This window comes from Strix uralensis, chromosome 24 (assembly GCF_047716275.1).
Source record: "Strix uralensis isolate ZFMK-TIS-50842 chromosome 24, bStrUra1, whole genome shotgun sequence".
NCBI lineage: Eukaryota > Metazoa > Chordata > Aves > Strigiformes > Strigidae > Strix > Strix uralensis.
This window is the reverse complement of record NC_133995.1, coordinates 7,399,526-7,416,301: the sequence shown is the minus strand read 5'-3', so window position 1 is coordinate 7,416,301 and position 16,776 is coordinate 7,399,526. Positions and strand designations below refer to the sequence as shown.

The following is a 16,776-nucleotide window of genomic DNA, read 5'->3' as shown; positions in this document are numbered from 1 at the left end:
ATAGCCACTTGTTTTCTGACTTTAAACACTCACCTCAAGGGTTTCCCTGACCACTACACCGACCACTACCTAGAGATTTCACAAAAAGAAGGTCCTGTTTCATTTTTGCAGTATTTCTTTTTTGAAAGAAAAGGAGAAAGAGAAAGTAGAAATGAAGAATGGTCTCTAAGGATAGAATTACTGTGAAGTCAAGACCCTTTCTCCCACACATTTTTATCCCTCAGCAAATCAAACCATAACTCTGCATTTGCTTCCATCACCTACAAAACGCTGGCAATATTCAGAGCAGGACTCCCATGATGTTGTAGAAATTCTCAAAAAGCAAGCATGAAATCTGCAAAAGTCATATAAAATTGAACTAAATAAAGTCATAAGTAATGAATATCAACTGTGCATGGCATAGCAAAAGCTATTCAAAAGAACATGTGTTTAAACATACTTTCCATCTCAAGAAAGGTTTAGATTTTTCACTCTTCATAAAGACAGCTGAAAAAATTGACCAGGCAAATAGGTTCTTCCAAGTAAATTCCCAAAATGGGCAAAAATTAGTAAGCATTAAAAACAAAAAAAGAAAAATCAAGCCTTTTAAGTAACAGAAAAAGGAAAAGATATAATGTATACCCTTACCACGAAAGGAAATCATGTAGAGCTAAGGAAAAATGTTGTGGGGCTCCCTTAGTTGGGAGTTAGGGAAAACTGGCTATCGCTAGCAAACTTTTTATAGAAACTCTACTGGAGTTACACTGGCAATTCCTTCTGCTTTTGGAAGAAACTACAACACTTAAGTGGACTGAATCTTTTGGTCAGCTTTGGTCTCTAGCCTTGCAATACTTGATGAATCTGCAACAGAGGGATTTTGGAGATGCAAAGGAAAGAAGGAAGACTCTGCATTCTTTCACCTCTTCCCGTCCTTGTTAATAATCCATTAGTAGGAATTGCACATAAGACAAAAAGAAATACAAACTATTGCTGTAACATCAAACCGGTCTCCCAACAGCCCCTTCCCCCTTTCTGGCAGCAGGCTGCTTCGTTGGCCCAATCCAGCTCCAAAACTCAAGGGATTAGCACTATCAAGAAGTGCAGAAAAACAGATGATTCTACAGCAATCCCATAGCCGGAGTTTGGAGCGAGTCATTGTTGCAAACAAATGGAATCACTTACACGCACAATGATTAACTGTAAAAACCCCTTAAAAGGTAGTTTTACATTTTAAATGTAAATGGTAATCCAATACATACAAACTCAAAATCTCAAAATTCAAAACTATTCCACTCAATCACATCAGGGTGTGTGGCTGAAAAGTCTATGTACACGGTGTATTAAATAGGCATTGCCAAAGAAGTGGCTCAGCCGTAACTCTCGAAAGCACACGTACGTGGTGATAGGATCTGCAGAGAGTCAGAGCGTGCAGTGACCAACTTGGTGACCTGAACACAAAAGAGAAATCATCATATATACATAATGTCAACAGTACTGAAAATGCCCACATGCACAGGTTTAGCAACAAAATTAATTAGTGATTTCAAGCGACGGACCTAAAAATCTAGAGACAGTTCTACAAATACCTTCTTTCTAGACAAGCACTGCCATGTGCAGTGTTAACAAGAAAATTTTCAACAGTTGAAGGAAATGCCAGTTCTGTTTCAAATCACCACCAAAACCATCACACTTCCTTTCTAGCCCCCAAATTACAGCCACTGACCCAGTCACAGCTACTTTTGTAATCTTTCACACAGACAAGGTCTGTACCGCTCCCAAGAGTTTACCAGGATTAAAAGCTGCCAACCATCACTCAAGGTGCTCAGATGATGCACCATACGAATGAGATTTGAATGCGGCATCTAAGGCATTTTTAAGCAGCATTTAAGGCAAAAGATCCCAATCAGATCAAATACACCATCAGTTGTTCAACCCAGAGAGGAAAAAGGCACTTCTCTGAAATTATCAACAATTTTGGGCAGATGAAAAAATAAAAAAGTTTTAGACATTATAGCAGCCTTAATCTGATGGCAGCCAAGAGGCTTGCCTGAAGTTCTTCTTATCAGGCATCTTCTCTTAGTTCAAGACCCACTCAGATAAATAACCACACCGCCACCTCAGTGCTGTGCTCCTTCCTGCTATAAATTACCTCATCTATTTTTCATATTCCTAGCACTTTTTGGACTGTGCTGCAAGATCTGCAAGACATGCATTTTAACCTTTGCTACTCAAGGACAGAAGCAGCTTATGAACCCTGGCTGTGTAAAAAATTTCAGTATTAAATTTCTGTAGCCCAAACCATGAAGCTATTTACTGAAGCTTTATACAAACTAATTAAATATAAGGCTCTCGTGGGACATGAGGAGAAAGAAAAGAAGAATTAAGAGATAAATCACTGGCTTTTCTTTCCTCAGCAAATGTACACTCCAGTTTGATACATTAAACCAAAGAAACAGTCTGACAGTCCTTGGTCAGGCATAGATAGGCAGCATCCAAATCTCACATGGAACACACTGCACAGCATAAATTAATTATCCCTGCTTTACCGCAACTTGCACAAAGGAATTGGGAGAGACAAACCAGACAAGGGGATGAGCTTGAGATATCAAAGGCTCCATATGGAGACCACAGAATCTCACTTTCCAGCTTCACAGAACTCGTAATCTTTGTGAGCACATGGTACAGAAACGTATCAAAGCAGCACTTCCCTCTCCTGCTGACCCCATGTCATCTTGTCAGGAGAACTCCTACCGCATGACACGCAGCCATTTCATAGTTTCCTCAAAGACAGAAGCACTCTCGACAAGTCTCACAAGAAGAGCCCACTAATACTGGCAACCTCTCCTCTCCTCGCCAACAGTGTGCAACATTCAAGAGCAGACAGCACAGCCAAGCACCCAAACACAACGCAGGCTTTGCTTGCGTCATCTAAAGGCAAAAGTCTCAAGGTCAGTGCAGTTGCTGAGGAAAGCCACCCTGTCTGGACACCTCTGCAGGTTAAGCCACTTCTGCAGAAGACAGCGAGAACCTCCAGATACTAGAGACCATGGGATCACTGGACAATTCAGGTTGGGAGGGAGCTCAGACCAGTACCTCAAGGCTGTAGCCAGCCTGGTTCCAGCAACCTCCGAGGATGGTCGCGCTGCACCAGCACCTACAGACTGCAAAGCTTGGCCCCAACCACACTGCCCAAGGAACTAGGAAGAAACATCACTCCCTCCATGTCCCCTGACAATAAGCTTGATGTGTAAATAGTCTTCATCCTCAGAAATTCATTTCATCCTAACGTTGATCTCCCCTGCACGCACAAACGACGGGAAGCACCAACTCCAACGCAAAAGAGTCAAAGAACTGGCTCTTGGAAGAAGACAACAAATACCTATAGCTCATGGTAACAGGAGAAGAAAAAGTTACACTCATCAACACCCCATCGCCCCTACACAGAAAAATTACCAACTCCATTCAGCAACAGAAAATCAAAAGTTGTGCATAACGATGATCTATTAACCATAACCAAAGTATTCCTTAAACAGTTTTTGATTAACAACTAAATTTTTAAACAAAGCTCATTCTATTGGTAATAATTTAAAGTGCTTAAGTACGTGTTTGCGGATTAATGGTTTTAAATGAAGCCTCTAAACACAGTTTCCAACGCACAGCCAGAGTGGAGCATAGGAAAAAAAAAATGCAGTAAGTTTCTAAATGCCAGTAAAAAATACCAGAGTTTTCTCATGTGAGAAACAGATGAAACCTTACAATTTATGTAGCACGCCAACACCTGATTCATCTCACTCCCACAGCAACTGCTTCATGGCATCATTTCACAACAGAAGAGAAGAGATATCCAACAACTCATAATCAGAGTTACCCCCATATCTACACCGTTCCCACAGTGAAAGCCAGAATTTGATCAGGACACCAACATTTTTATCTAAGGACCACGGTATGTTTAAGGGTTAGGCAGCACCACACTTTTGGATTTAAGTGTGTCTTTAGTACCACTTCATTCTCCCGCTGTGGTAGAGAGACCAGCACATCTCTGGAATTAGAGAGGCAAGAGGTCTCACAGCTCATGGGAGCTTCCTACAGAGGCAGTCACTAGCCAACTCAGAACCCAGTGGTCTACGAGATGTAAAGCAAGTTTCATCAAATTTTAAGGGGAGCATGTAACTTTGAAGTCTCCCCCCAAACATAATATCTAAAGGCAGGGTGACAACAATCCCCATTGTCAAAGCAGCTTGTGAAAGGTTGAAGCCGGATGGAGAAGAGAAGCTTCCCCCCTGTACTCTGAAATAAGTAAGGTGATGGGGGAGAGAATTGTTACCATCCTCTCATGCATGGTTTTGAGCTGTTTGGCCCACCTACACCTCCCTCTCAAGGGAAGAGCAGAGGATGGACTAGCACCTCCCATTAGCCACTTCTGGAGTCCCCAGCAGAGGGAAAGCTGAACTGCGGGAGGGATGAATACCCAGAGCCAAACCCAGAGCTGCCCTCGCCACTAATTCAGGAAGGAAACCCCCTTCTCCCAGCTCCTCGTGATCCATTTACACAGTTCTGGTCTTCTTAACCTCACATATTTAAGATAGGAACATTTTATAAGGCAAAAAGCAAAAAAATCAATTCACTTTTGAGACCACATTCACAGGCTTAATTGACCGGTCTCTGCGTAAGCACCTTCAGAGATGAACTGAGTTTTGGCAGTAACGGTCTCTGCACACAGGGAAGGCTCATTGCCATTTTACCCATCTCGTTGGCCTTTTTTTCAAAAAGGAAGGGAAGGATTTCTTTTATAATGCATGAAAAACCTGAGAAGATGCGCTTTACCAATTCTAAAGCCTTGTTTCTTATTATTGCATCCAATTCACAAATATTGTGACTACAAGCTTGTATCTATCACACACAGGTGGGGTAAGTAATGAAAGAACGTAGAAGCCTCTAATTCTGCATTGACTTCAATTCCCATTTCCAAAGACAGCTAGAAAACAGGAATAGAAACTAAACTAGTAAAAAAGAAACACGCTCTTCTCTATTTTTAAGAACCCCAAAATTAAAAAAATAATCAAAATAAACCCCTACCCAGCTTTATATTTGCTCAGGTAAGCATTTTTAACATAAATGTGAAACCTTTTAGGCACAGAGTACTAGGGTCAGCGTAGGACATGCATCTTGTAGGACAACATGTTTTAATGATTTGCAACCAGTGAGCAGCCCGCCCAGTAGGAAAAATAGTTAAGTACATAATTACAAAACAATATTTTAATTGTCAGTTTTAATCTAGGTTTCCTCCTCAGATTTAAATCACATTTTTTTAAATCGCATTGATTTAACTCAATCAACCCTGCCCGAAGGCCATCTTTCCTGCATGCTATGAGCATACCAAGCAAGTTTTAACCGATTAGATAAATCACTAAATCTCATAACTTCCCAACAGCAATATATCAAACCATACACAAGCCACAATTATTTTTTTAAATAAAAACTTCGCAAAAATATGCAGCTAAGTAGACATTTCACCATCTTTTTTTTTTTTTTTTACCTAGGGCACATGATAGCCTGAAACACAGCCAACTGAATTCTGCAGACTTGCACGATCAGTGCAAATATGCTTCTGACTCTTCATCGCCTTCCTTACGAGGATGGGAGTAACACTGATGCATTAGTTTTATTCATTTATATATGTATGCACATATAATTGTGCATACACACAGACACTGCATGCAACCTTAAGGTGTTACACTCAAGAGCACGGTAAGAAAAACCAGGCAGTAATATTATGGACTCACCAAGAGCAAAATCCTGAATAATGGAACTTTCTAGCACAAACAGCTTTACAGGGACCCTCGGCACAGTCCCCATTACTACCAGTGGAAATATGCTCTTCTGACACTGCACAGATTTTTTTAAAGATTCCCATGATAGGAAGGGGATTAAAAAGCAATTAACTGGGTCTCATATTTCAAATGCAAAGCCATTATTTCAGAACAGCAGACAGAAAAATATGGATCTCTCAGAACTCAAAGATTTGTTATATTTCGTAAAAAAGCCCTTATCATGATACCTTAAAACGGCAATGCCATAGTAGAAACCTACCCCATGGGGACGAGAAAAAAGCATTGCAAACCCGATCCAGCATTGTATTACGAAAAAGCCCTGCAAATTCCAGGCAATCTGCAAATGATTTTCCCCTTCCCCACCCAAACATCTACTGCAAACTCCTACAATTGCAAGTCAGGACTGCAATAGCGAAACAGATGAAAATAAAACCATTCCTACCTTTAACTTGAGTGTCATATTCAGCTATGATCTCCTTATCCTTTTTGAATTTTGCTGGCGACGTCATGTTTTCTTTTCCAAAAAGATTAACAGATCCACCAGAACACAAGATATAAATGCAATTTTGCTCCTCTCAAATGCGATGCCTTGATTTTCCGCTTGTCTTCCCCCCCCACAAAAAGGGAAAAAAAAAAAAAAAATCAGTCCATGGAGAGAGGGTGTGAGACGGAGCACAGCAGCAGCAAAATGCAGATGTTAAGAGATCAGTGGATGGAAGAGGCAGCAGTTTTGTCTCCCTGCACCAAAACCTTCAGCAGCAGCATCAGACTAGCGAGATCCTGCAGCCCCCAAAGGCTCTTCCTGATTGCTAACGTTAATAGCACAGCCAGGGAGTGGAAGTCCTTCCGCACAACATGTTTTGTGTGGGTTTGGTTTGCCTTTTTTTTTTTTTTCCTCTCTTAAATGGGCTCAGAGATGATGCAAATCAAATCCCAAACGAGAGCAGAAACGGAGGACAAGAAGCCGTTTTCTTTGGTTTGCTTGCCTGCAAATGAAAAAAAAAAAAATGTTATTTTTAGAAAATTACAGCTCGCAGCCAACAGTCACAAGATACGCAGCCAAAATTTGTGATTGAAAGAAGAGCTGCCCTGACATTGCAAATTGTCCTTTAAGCAGCAGGATGAGGTTAGAAACGCTGACCGGCCAGGTAACCAAGGGAAAACGCCTACATGGCAGCCAGCCCCATGGGGGGAGAGGGGGCTCATTTGGAAAGCGGGGTCCCCAGGGGACCGAGGGGAGGGAGGGGAACCAGCCTGCGCAGAGAAAAAGCGCTTCTCCAACCGAGCAGCAATGCGGGGGGACGAGCAGGCAGAGCCTGGCCAAGCTGCAGCATCTTCTGTGGAAAACTGCACCCCAGCCCGCGACTGCACCCGCGGCGGGAGCGGGCGGACGAGCCCCGGAGCTCCCCGACACACCAGACCCGTCCCCGCCAGAGCGGCTCCATCCGCAGCTTTTCCTTCGGCAGCTCCGGGTTTGGGGTGGGGGTTTTTTTGGTTGGTTTTTTTTTTTTTTTTTTTTTCCGGCGGCCCCTCGCCCGGTGCATGGGTCGGGGCCGGCCCACAGCCCGGCATGTGCGAGGCAGAACCTGCCCACAGGGGGGACGGCGGGACACAACTTTTCTCCCATCTTTTTATTTTATTTTTTTAATTTTTCCCCACCGTTTCTCGGGGGAGGGAGGGGGCGAGGCTGCAGCCCCCGCGGAAGATACGCGTATGGGAGGAAGAAATAAATAAACACGGCACCCGCCGGATCCGCATCCCGCCCGGGAAGAACAATGAGGGCGGCAGGGAGAGGAAGCGTGGGGGGGTCCCGGGGGGGGGCCGGGGCTGAGGGACGCGACCCCGCGCCCCGCCTCAGGGCCGCGCTGAGGGGAAGCTGAGGGGAGGCGGCGGGGCCGGCCGGTGGGGGCAGCCCGCGGCCCCCCGGCGGGCTGGCAGAGGAGGGGAGGGGGCCCGGCGGCCGGGCGGGGCGATTACCTGGGCGCTGCAGAGCCGCCTCCCCGCCTCCCGCAGCCGGGCGTCCTCCGGCCGCTGGCGCCCGCCACCCGGTCCCCCTCGCCGGCCCGCCGCCGCCCCGCCCCGCCGCGCCGCCCGTCCAATCGGCGGAGAGAGCTGGGCAGGAGCGACGGACGACCCGACCAACCAAACGGCTCCATCTCGCAGCTGGGCCCGCCCCCCTCTTCCCGCCGCTTGGCACCGGTAGCACCGCCCCGCCAGGGTGGGGTGGGCGGGGCCTGGCAGAGCGCTGTAGCCTCCGCCCCAAGGTCTGCGCAGGGGCGGGGCGAGTCATGCAAAAAGACTGCTGGCTGGGCCAATAGGAGCAAGGGAGGGCGTGCCCCTCCGCCAATATCCAGGCAGTAGGGGTGGTGCCACCCGCCTCCTCCAACGGCCTGCAAGGAGGGGGCGGGCCCCTCGGCGGATCTCACTAATCAGACCTGGAGGGCGGGGCCTCCCGCGCCCAATGGGAGCCTGAGGTCGGGAATTCAAACTGACAGGTGGGAGCGTGGCCGTTGGCAGCGGCAGGGCCGGGACGGGGAGCGGCGGCGGCGGGGCCCGGCTCGGTTCCGCTCGGCTCGACCCGGCCCCGCGGTGGCCGCCCGCCATGTCGGCCAGCAGCTGCACCTTCGAGGACCGGTGCGTGGCCGTGCTGTGCTGCCGCTTCTGCCGGCAGGTGCTGAGCTCGCGGGGGATGAAGGCCGTGCTGCTGGCGGACACCGACACCGACCTCTACTCCACCGACATCCCGCCCTCGGGGTAAGCGCCGCGTCTCCGGGGTGGGCGGCGGGGCCCTACAGGCCCGTCAGCCTTGGGGCTGCGGCCTCCCCCGCAGGGATCTGCCAGGCGGGGCTGGCGAGGCCGCACGGGCCCCCCGGGGATCGCTCTCAACCCCGCAGTCACCAGGAGAGCGGCCCCCAGCAGCACGATTCAGCCCCTTCCTCCATTTCCAGCTCCACCTGGCTCTCCTTCAGCCCGGGGGATGCCATGGCAGGACGGGCAGAGCAAGGCTGTCCCTTGTCTAGCAAATCAAAAGCCTAATTTAATCTATTCGTGGGGAAGACGTAGGCTCAGGAAGCCATGGGGAATTCCTCCAGCTCCTTCCTCGAGCAAAGATTAGAATTTGAAATAAATATCTGGAAACAGAACAAACCTGATCTTGCTCCGGTTCCAGAACGACTCTCCTCCGAGTCAGCTGCGTTTTGCTTTCCCACAAGAATATTTAAATACTAAAGAAATAAGATTGCAAAATAACATGTTAATAAGAAAGTATGGGTTAAAAAGGAGATAAGGAATCAAAGGTTTGGTTTTAAATGTCCTAGCCTTTAAGCTATTGTTCTGTAGTCTCAGCTGAGATTTGCCAGGAACTAGGGCAACGTCTATAATCAGATTTCTGACTGATAGTGCCACGCAGCCAGCAGCAGGGCCCGAGTGTGCAAGCGTCAGGAAGTACTACAAGAAGCAGCGCTTTCTGATCTAATTTGAGAGGGCTTACGATGCATTCGTGTAACATCACACGGGTCTCTCTTGGTTTCCATATGAGTATGGCTGGTAGCTGATAGGAAAATGGACCTGTGTGGTCTTGAGAGGGTTTAAAACAACCACACAGCGCTGTAATGATAACAACGCTTTGTTTGAACTTCAGATCTGTATTATCAAAACATTACAGCCACATTAAACCATTTTGGTTTTACTTTCTTTCCATTTAGTACTGTTGATTTCATTGGAAGCTGCTATTTTACTGAAATCTGCAAATGCAAACTGAAGAACATCGCATGTTTGAAGTGGTAAGAATGCCATTCTATGACACTAACACCTCCTCAAGCATGCCACAATGCCATTTAACCTTCTTGCTGTAGCCTACTGCAGTGCAAGAGTTAAGGGATGAATGAACAGATTGCACACTCTATTTCAAATTTAATGCTGCTTGATAGAAACTCAGCCCCCTACTTCTGGGCATGGCTGCCAGTCTATTTCTGTGCAAGTCCCAAGTGAAAATGTGACAACCTTGTCAGTAGTCTGAGTATCTGGGAAAGCTTGCATGCCACCTGCCTGATTAAATGTCTGTTTCTACACTGAGATAATTGTGTGAATAAGGCCGCAGTAAGAAGTAGTTACTCATATTCTAATTAATAGAACATCCTCTTGGCAGATCTAGTTGTTGCTAGCAGATGGAACATGCTGTCACTAAAGTTCTTGGAGTTCTGTTATCCTCTTTATTAATTCCTGATATTTAAGAGTGAAAACAACAACTCTCAAATAGCTCACAGTTATTTAAGACGATCCTTTCGGCTTCATAAACAAGACTTTTACCTTGTTCAGACTCAAACAGTGGGGGGTTGCGATAGGAACGCAGTATTTTATTTTTTAGACAGAAGTAGAGAAACAGAAATATCTCAGAGCACTGAGAAAGTAGTAAAATGGTTGTTCTAGGTTTCAACCTGGGAGAGTAGATAAGGCTTCGATATTCTCAATCTCGTTACTCCTACTACTGACACCATGCACAGCGCTTCTGTACAGATGGATTTTATGTGCATGATGAACTTCTGCATTGATTCCAATGGAATCACTGGCCTTCCAAAAATAAATAGATAAATACACCACCATTTGTTGGTATGTAAACTAATCTGGATTACACAATTTAGGTTACTAAATGGTTCTCTATGCCAAAGATCTAAAACTTAGATATTCTGTAACTCCTGACAGGCGTTTGCCAAATATTTAAGATGCTTGTTTAACTATGTTCCCTTTATCAAAATAGGAGCATTATTAATAGTCTGGTACCGTGGCTATTTTAACATTAGTTCAAACTGGAAAAGCCAATGACATCTATCTTTTCATCAGGCATTTGCAGTGCTCATTATGTCACTTGTCTTTCTAGCGGTAACATTGTCGGTTATCATGTGATTTCTCCCTGCAAACCTTGCCTGCTGTCCTGTAATAATGGCCACTTCTGGATGTTTCATAGCCAAGCAGTCTTTGGCATCAACAGACTAGACCCTTCTGGTAAGGAACACATATGTTTCCTTCTCTTCCTTAAAATCTTGAATTCTAAGTCCTCCTTCTAATGAGGCATCTCAATATAGTTAAAGCATATGGAGGGAGTGTAACATATGGAGGCATAAGGCAAGCGTTTCTGTATTGCTAATCTAGCAAACTACTTTGGGGGAGGTAGTTGCAGCTACTTTGTAAATTAAAATTTCTAAGTGGAAATTTATCTTCATTAGAAAACTTAACCTACCCCTTTTGTGGACAGAAGTCAGGATTTTCTGAAGCAATATTATAACTAAACACAGCCACCGGCTGCTATTTATAGTGGTATGTATAGCTTTACTGTGCTATTAGGCAGCTGTCCAATGGACACCCTTTTGGGGTGAGTCATGTTGTCACTTTGACCCTATATAACTGAGTCCTCATTAGCTCAAGCTGAAGTTGCAGCTCATGCTAGCTGGTTTCTTTAGCTAGGTGTTGTTTGGATGCCAAGTGTCTAGCAGAATTTGCCTTCAGTCCTCAGGAATGCATAGCATTCTGACAAATCATTTCTCCTTGCAGATGGGAGTAACTTACTGTCCAAACCTTTCAGTGTCACCTGTGTTCTAGATCAATGCATTTAAAAATAAATCAGCCACGAGAGGATTACCAATAGCTACATGAATTAGCTATATAAATATATCTGTGGGTAGGGACTTATTCTTTGAACCATGCTGTAAAAACTACACTTACAAGATCACTTTGGAAGAAAAATAGGAGATAGTCTAGATATATTTATCATGAATGTGACTTACCAGGTTTTGCAATGATGTTATTTTCTCTGAAAACAGACAGTTGTGCAACTTAAAAATAAGGCCACAATCCAAAAATACTTTTTTTTTTTTTTCCTCCTTTGTTTTCTTCCCTCCTTCCCACCAGGTGTGAATGTATTGCTCTGGGGCAACTTACCAGATTTGGAGGAAAGCACAGATGAAGATACATCCTGCATCTCTGAGGAGGAGTATATCAGATAAATGTTATCTACAATATACTACAGTATCTTCCCTAGATTCATTGCATTGCTGTTTGGTTTGGATTTTTTTTTTTTTTTTAAATCCTGATGGCCTATCAGAGCTTAAACAATACAGGAAGCCAGGAAATGTGGAAAACAATCCTGAAAAAGGAAGGTATCATCTTCATCTTTCACTGTAGCCTTCCTTAGACTCATGAGTCTGCCTAGTGTGTGTCTTCTGACTAGAGACACACCTTGGTTAGATCTGGAAATGGAGATGGAAGGTGCATTTACTGAGATCTAGGTCTGGTTTGGTTTTTACATTTAAGTCTCAAGAGTTAATAATCCTTCTTAACTATACTTTTTCTTCTTTCCTAAAACAGTATTCACAGAGCAAAGCCTTTCAGTTACTATAAGTACAGCTTAAAAATCTTAAGAAATCGTCAGCCTGGCTGACGAAGTTCTGAGAGCGCTCTGCTTTTGTGGTCACACGGACCATTGCCCAGAGCTTCTATTTTGAGTATAGAGTTGCTGAATAAGTGACTTAAAGTATTGGAGCTTTGGCTCTATGATCTGGCTCTGCTTTTAGCAGCTTGTTCTCTGGGCATGTGAGGCATGCGAGGATGCTCCTGAATGTGGACTGGGGAGCTGTCTTACAGAGTCTGCCCATCTTCATCTTTCAGTGCTTTTAGGATCATGTTTCTGTGCAGATCAAGTTCATTATCTTTCCTCTGATAAAACCTAAATACTGCAGTTGCTAAATGTCCAGTAGAACTTCAAGACTACACTGGAGTTTTTCTTAAGGTCAGCAATAAAATCCATCCAGTTTGATGTGCTATTTTTCTCCTTTATAGGGTAGGGATCCCTCCAAAACAGAACTCGGTCATCCGATTGGGTCTTTTTAGAGAAAGAAAAGAGATCAGGTTAAATATTTGGTGTCATGTCTAACCTTACGTCCTGAAGCATACAGACAATCTGGTTCCTGTAAGAAGTAATGGATTCAAAGCTCATTATCTGAGTCATTACAGCCATAGTATTTAACTTATGAACTAAATACTGTTCCCTTCAGCTAGTCACCTGAAGGATCACCTTTAGAAAATTCAAGGTACAATCATATAAGAGAACAGAGGACATTTTTAAATTTGGATTGATGCTGAATAAATCATTCCGTAGCCTCCTGTGATACTGGAAGAGGTGCAATGAAGGCAAATCTGAATTGTCTCAGTATTTTTACTGCATGTTATATATTTCTTAATTAATGGTGCTACCTCTTCTGCATTGTTTAAATGTATATTGGTATATATATGTACATGTATGTGTGTCTTGTTTTGACTTCCTGTGCCATGTCTGCTCATTAAATAAAAGTTTTGGACTACATAGTCTTATGGGATGTAATAAATATGGATGTGTAATTATATCAGATAATCAAAACAATGAAATAGCATCTTGTGCTTGTATTAAACTAGTTGAATATTTAGGTTCTTACAACTATGGTTTTGGTTTAGAGACCCCCCAAAAAATCACCTCCTTTTTAGGCTGACAAGCCTGACAGTTTCTCAGTCTTAGAGGTGTTCAGCCAGTTAACTCTTCTATGACAAAACATCCCATTTTTTGCCAGTTTTCTATGCTGCATGAATTTGTTCATGTTGTGACTACAGTATTAGGCTGGCAAGGTGACATCTCAGACAGTTTTTCCAACAGAATTCATGAGCTAAAAATACATCTGATTGGGTTTTTTATAAGTAGCACAATAAGTTCAAATAAAATTCCCATAATATAGTTCTGCTTTGTGGCAAGTTCAACATTTGCCTTTTATAACCTTCACAATTCTGAGTCAACTCTGTGTCAGCAGAGCTGACCATAGAGCTATTCTCCCACAGAGAAAACTATAATTTCTTCACACCAAGTCAATAATTCTGTTTTTGCTCCCCGTCTGTTTGTACACATAGAACTGGAAGTTCTACTATGAACTACTTTAATTACACAGGCCTGTTTGAGCTAGTCCATCTCAACCAGGCATCAGCTTGAAATAAAACATGAGCCAACTTTTTAAGTAAGTTCAGACCTTTTTTTTTTAACAATAAAGAAGTTGTAGGTATTGTATACAAAGTAAACAAACATCATCTATTGCCCAGCTCTCATGAATGTTACCAAACAAACTAATCGTGTCTAGGGCTACTTCTTTCTATCTGAAATTAAAAAGAGAACTAAGCCGTGTGCGGTAAAGCCATGTGTCTTATTCACAGGCCCCTAATGTTTTGGGTTAAGTTTCCAAGGATCACCCTGTGTAGGGAAATACTTTCCCCGTTGATAGATATATCTAACACTAAACAGCTGGCACAAAACCAGATCAATATTTCTAGAAACACTCCTAAGTACTTCACCCCACCCAAAGCTTCGTTTGAAATAAAACAACTCAGGTCTCTACTTCATGGGGTTTTTGTTTTCTCTGTACTCTTCCACATACAAGATACGTATGTTATAGCACAACCCTGGAATACGTTGTGAATCATTTGGAAGGTGATGGTTGCAAGGCATTTGGTATAATAATGCAGAACATCAAGACAGATAACTTCCAGAATGAGTATATAAGCAGGATTTGACTGCCCGATAGATCTATGATCTGTCTGATACAGAAAAAGCCAGGCAGCTGTGTCATCTTTGGTAGGATCTTACAGTGAAATTTTACATGATCTTTGCTGAGCAGCAAATGAAGTCCAAAGCAGAGCACAAAGCTGACAAACAAGAACAGAGTCCTAAGGCCTTTCTCTTCTGCTCATTAAGGTACACAAGGCAAGTAATTAAAGCACTTTAGTGTCTCTAATCAGAGCTGGTTTTATTCAGAAGGCACTGAACACCAGGCAAAGGGTCTTGGGTTTTAGACTCAAAGTGCTTCCATGAGACTTCCAAGGTCTCCTGGCACTCGCAGCAGAGCCGAAAGGGCTGCAGCCAGCCCCACTGCCCTCCTCGGCATCACATCTGCCCCGCGGCGCTGGTCGGTGGGTCACAGAATCACAGAATCATTCAGGTTGGAAAAGACCCTTGGGATCATCAAGTCCAACCCTCAGCCCGACTCTACAAAATTCTCCCCTACACACACACGGTCACACCGCGGACCCAGCCTGCTCCCAGCAGCTCTGCAGCTATAACGTTGTGTAACACAGGCTTGTAGGTTCAGGGTCACAGACTTGTTTGGATGAAGACATTTGAAAGTAGAATTCCAAAAAGCCACTGAGGATAAATAACTTTGATTTGATTTTTAAATCACAGGGAGCTGTGGAATAACGTTGCCATCAATGGTTGACCATTTTCTTTCCTGCGATGCATAATCTGTGATGCACAATACTAGCTGGAGGGGTAGGAGAAAGCCATGGCAAAACAGTGATAAATTGATTCTCCTTCATATTAAATAAGACTTACTAGAAAAAGCACATTTAAATATTCTTCATTATTCTAGTACAGATTAATGCCTAATCATAATCTTACATTTATGTAACGCCATTCATCCCAAAGTGCTTTACAATGACAAACAGTTGAGAATTCTTTTACCATTGAACTGCAGCCAACTCCAGGATGCAAAGCAGCTGCCAAGCAGACAGCATGCTGCAAGGACCATGGTAAGCATCATTCTGTAATGAAATTCAGTGTGTGATCTCTATCAGTCCAAACCAATACGTTGATTATTGAGAGGGAGGTTCAGCTTGAAAGACGCTCTCTCCTTACACAGCCTGGAATGCAGTTCACCCACTTCGAGCCAGATGAGAGATGGGTCACCTCTCCTAGGACAGAACCTGGAGTCCCAGGCTTTGAATCTGAGAGAGAGAGTCTTCTATGATAAGAGACAGAAATTACTAAGCTATCTTTTCTTTTCTGCTCGTTGCTCTGGCATGCAAGAGCTGGCACGCTTTTTAAAGTCAAGTAAAATGGTCATTTATTATAAATCACCCAATTACTTCGTTGTGAGAGGTCATTGTTACATATTTTATTACGTTTGCAGTCTGTGTGGTTTCTGAAAGCATACCCCAAGGAACAGCGCATATCCCGAGTAAACAGCCTTTGTGTGCTATTATTTGGATTAAGGGAGTGTCTACAGGCTAGTATAGTATAACAACTACGGGTGCCTATTGTGCAAGAAACTGTACGAGCACAGCGACTTGGAGACTCCAAGAACTCGCACTATAAACAAAGTAGCCGAGGGATGGAAAGGGAACGGCACCAGTGGCTTGATCAGAGATCAGAAGTGAAGCCCAAACTGTGTCAGCCTCAAGAGGAGGCTCCTTAGTTCCAAGACTACACCAGGGAAGCGAGCCGTCCCTGTTCCTGCAGCTCTGGATCGCTTCTTCCCATTCCAACAGGCATTTGCAAGTCTATGAATAGATTCAGCATTTCCAGCACACAACACACATACTCCATCGTCTCATACTTAAAGCAAGGATCCTTCTCTCTGCCAGTGTTTCTGGATACCTACTGCACTATCGGGTTTTTCTCTTGCTCTAGCACACAAAGTGGATACAGCCTCTGGCCAAATACCTATAAAAAGCCTACAAAGAAAACAGGTTATTCCAAACCTGTATAGCTACAGCATTCGTAGAACTGGGATCTGCTTTTCAATTTCTGTAGTATACCAGAATGACAAGAGAGAAAAGCAGGATGCCTGCCTTGAGCATCTCCTGTGAAATTAACTCCCAAGTTGTTGATGCACCACCCAAAATTCCCTCTTCTCATCAGGAAAAATCAACTACCCTATTCTCTGAAAAAGCATCAGCATTTCCAAGCAGCCATTAGCCAGGGGGACATTTTAGCTGCTCTGCTGTCTGCAGAGTCTCTTGTCGTCTTGCATGCGTGACACAAGCTTAACAAAGTGACTCTGCACTCTATTGGTTTCTCATTAGAAAGCATGCCTCACATTTTGGACAGCAGTCAGGGGGAAAAAAACAACAGGGCACAAAGCTGGTCAAATAGAAGCCAAACAAAATCTCTGGTGCTTCA

General features: G+C 43.9%; 2 protein-coding genes across 4 annotated transcripts in view; one reads left to right on the top strand and one right to left on the bottom strand.

The window, feature by feature from the left end:
• The window catches only part of SRGAP2 (SLIT-ROBO Rho GTPase activating protein 2), a 114,318-nt gene extending 106,453 nt beyond the window's left edge, over window positions 1-7,865 (bottom strand). For all 3 annotated transcript variants that reach the window (XM_074893548.1, XM_074893549.1, XM_074893550.1), the window contains exons 1-2: window positions 7,788-7,865; window positions 6,253-6,796 (exon numbers count right to left, since the gene is read on the bottom strand). In XM_074893548.1, coding sequence (XP_074749649.1) covers window positions 6,253-6,319 — 67 coding nt within the window. In that variant the 5' untranslated portion in view covers window positions 6,320-6,796; window positions 7,788-7,865. The remainder of the gene's footprint in view (window positions 1-6,252; window positions 6,797-7,787) is intronic.
• Window positions 7,866-8,353: 488 nt separating this feature from the next.
• Window positions 8,354-13,186, top strand: FAM72A (family with sequence similarity 72 member A). The gene is made up of 4 exons (XM_074893592.1): window positions 8,354-8,564; window positions 9,515-9,592; window positions 10,687-10,811; window positions 11,715-13,186. Exons 1-4 carry the CDS (start codon window positions 8,413-8,415, stop codon window positions 11,807-11,809), a joined length of 450 nt encoding a protein of 149 aa, XP_074749693.1. The 5' UTR covers window positions 8,354-8,412; the 3' UTR covers window positions 11,810-13,186.
• Window positions 13,187-16,776: the final 3,590 nt, after the last annotated feature.

Excerpts from the sequence above, each read along its gene's own strand:
- FAM72A (XM_074893592.1), top strand. The coding sequence starts at position 8,413 with ATGTCGGCCAGCAGCTGCACCTTCGAGGACCGGTGCGTGGCCGTGCTG. Across the intron at positions 8,565-9,514 it reads ACCGACATCCCGCCCTCGGG|TACTGTTGATTTCATTGGAA; the intron begins GTAAGCGCCGCG and ends CTTTCCATTTAG. Across the intron at positions 9,593-10,686 it reads AACATCGCATGTTTGAAGTG|CGGTAACATTGTCGGTTATC; the intron begins GTAAGAATGCCA and ends TTGTCTTTCTAG.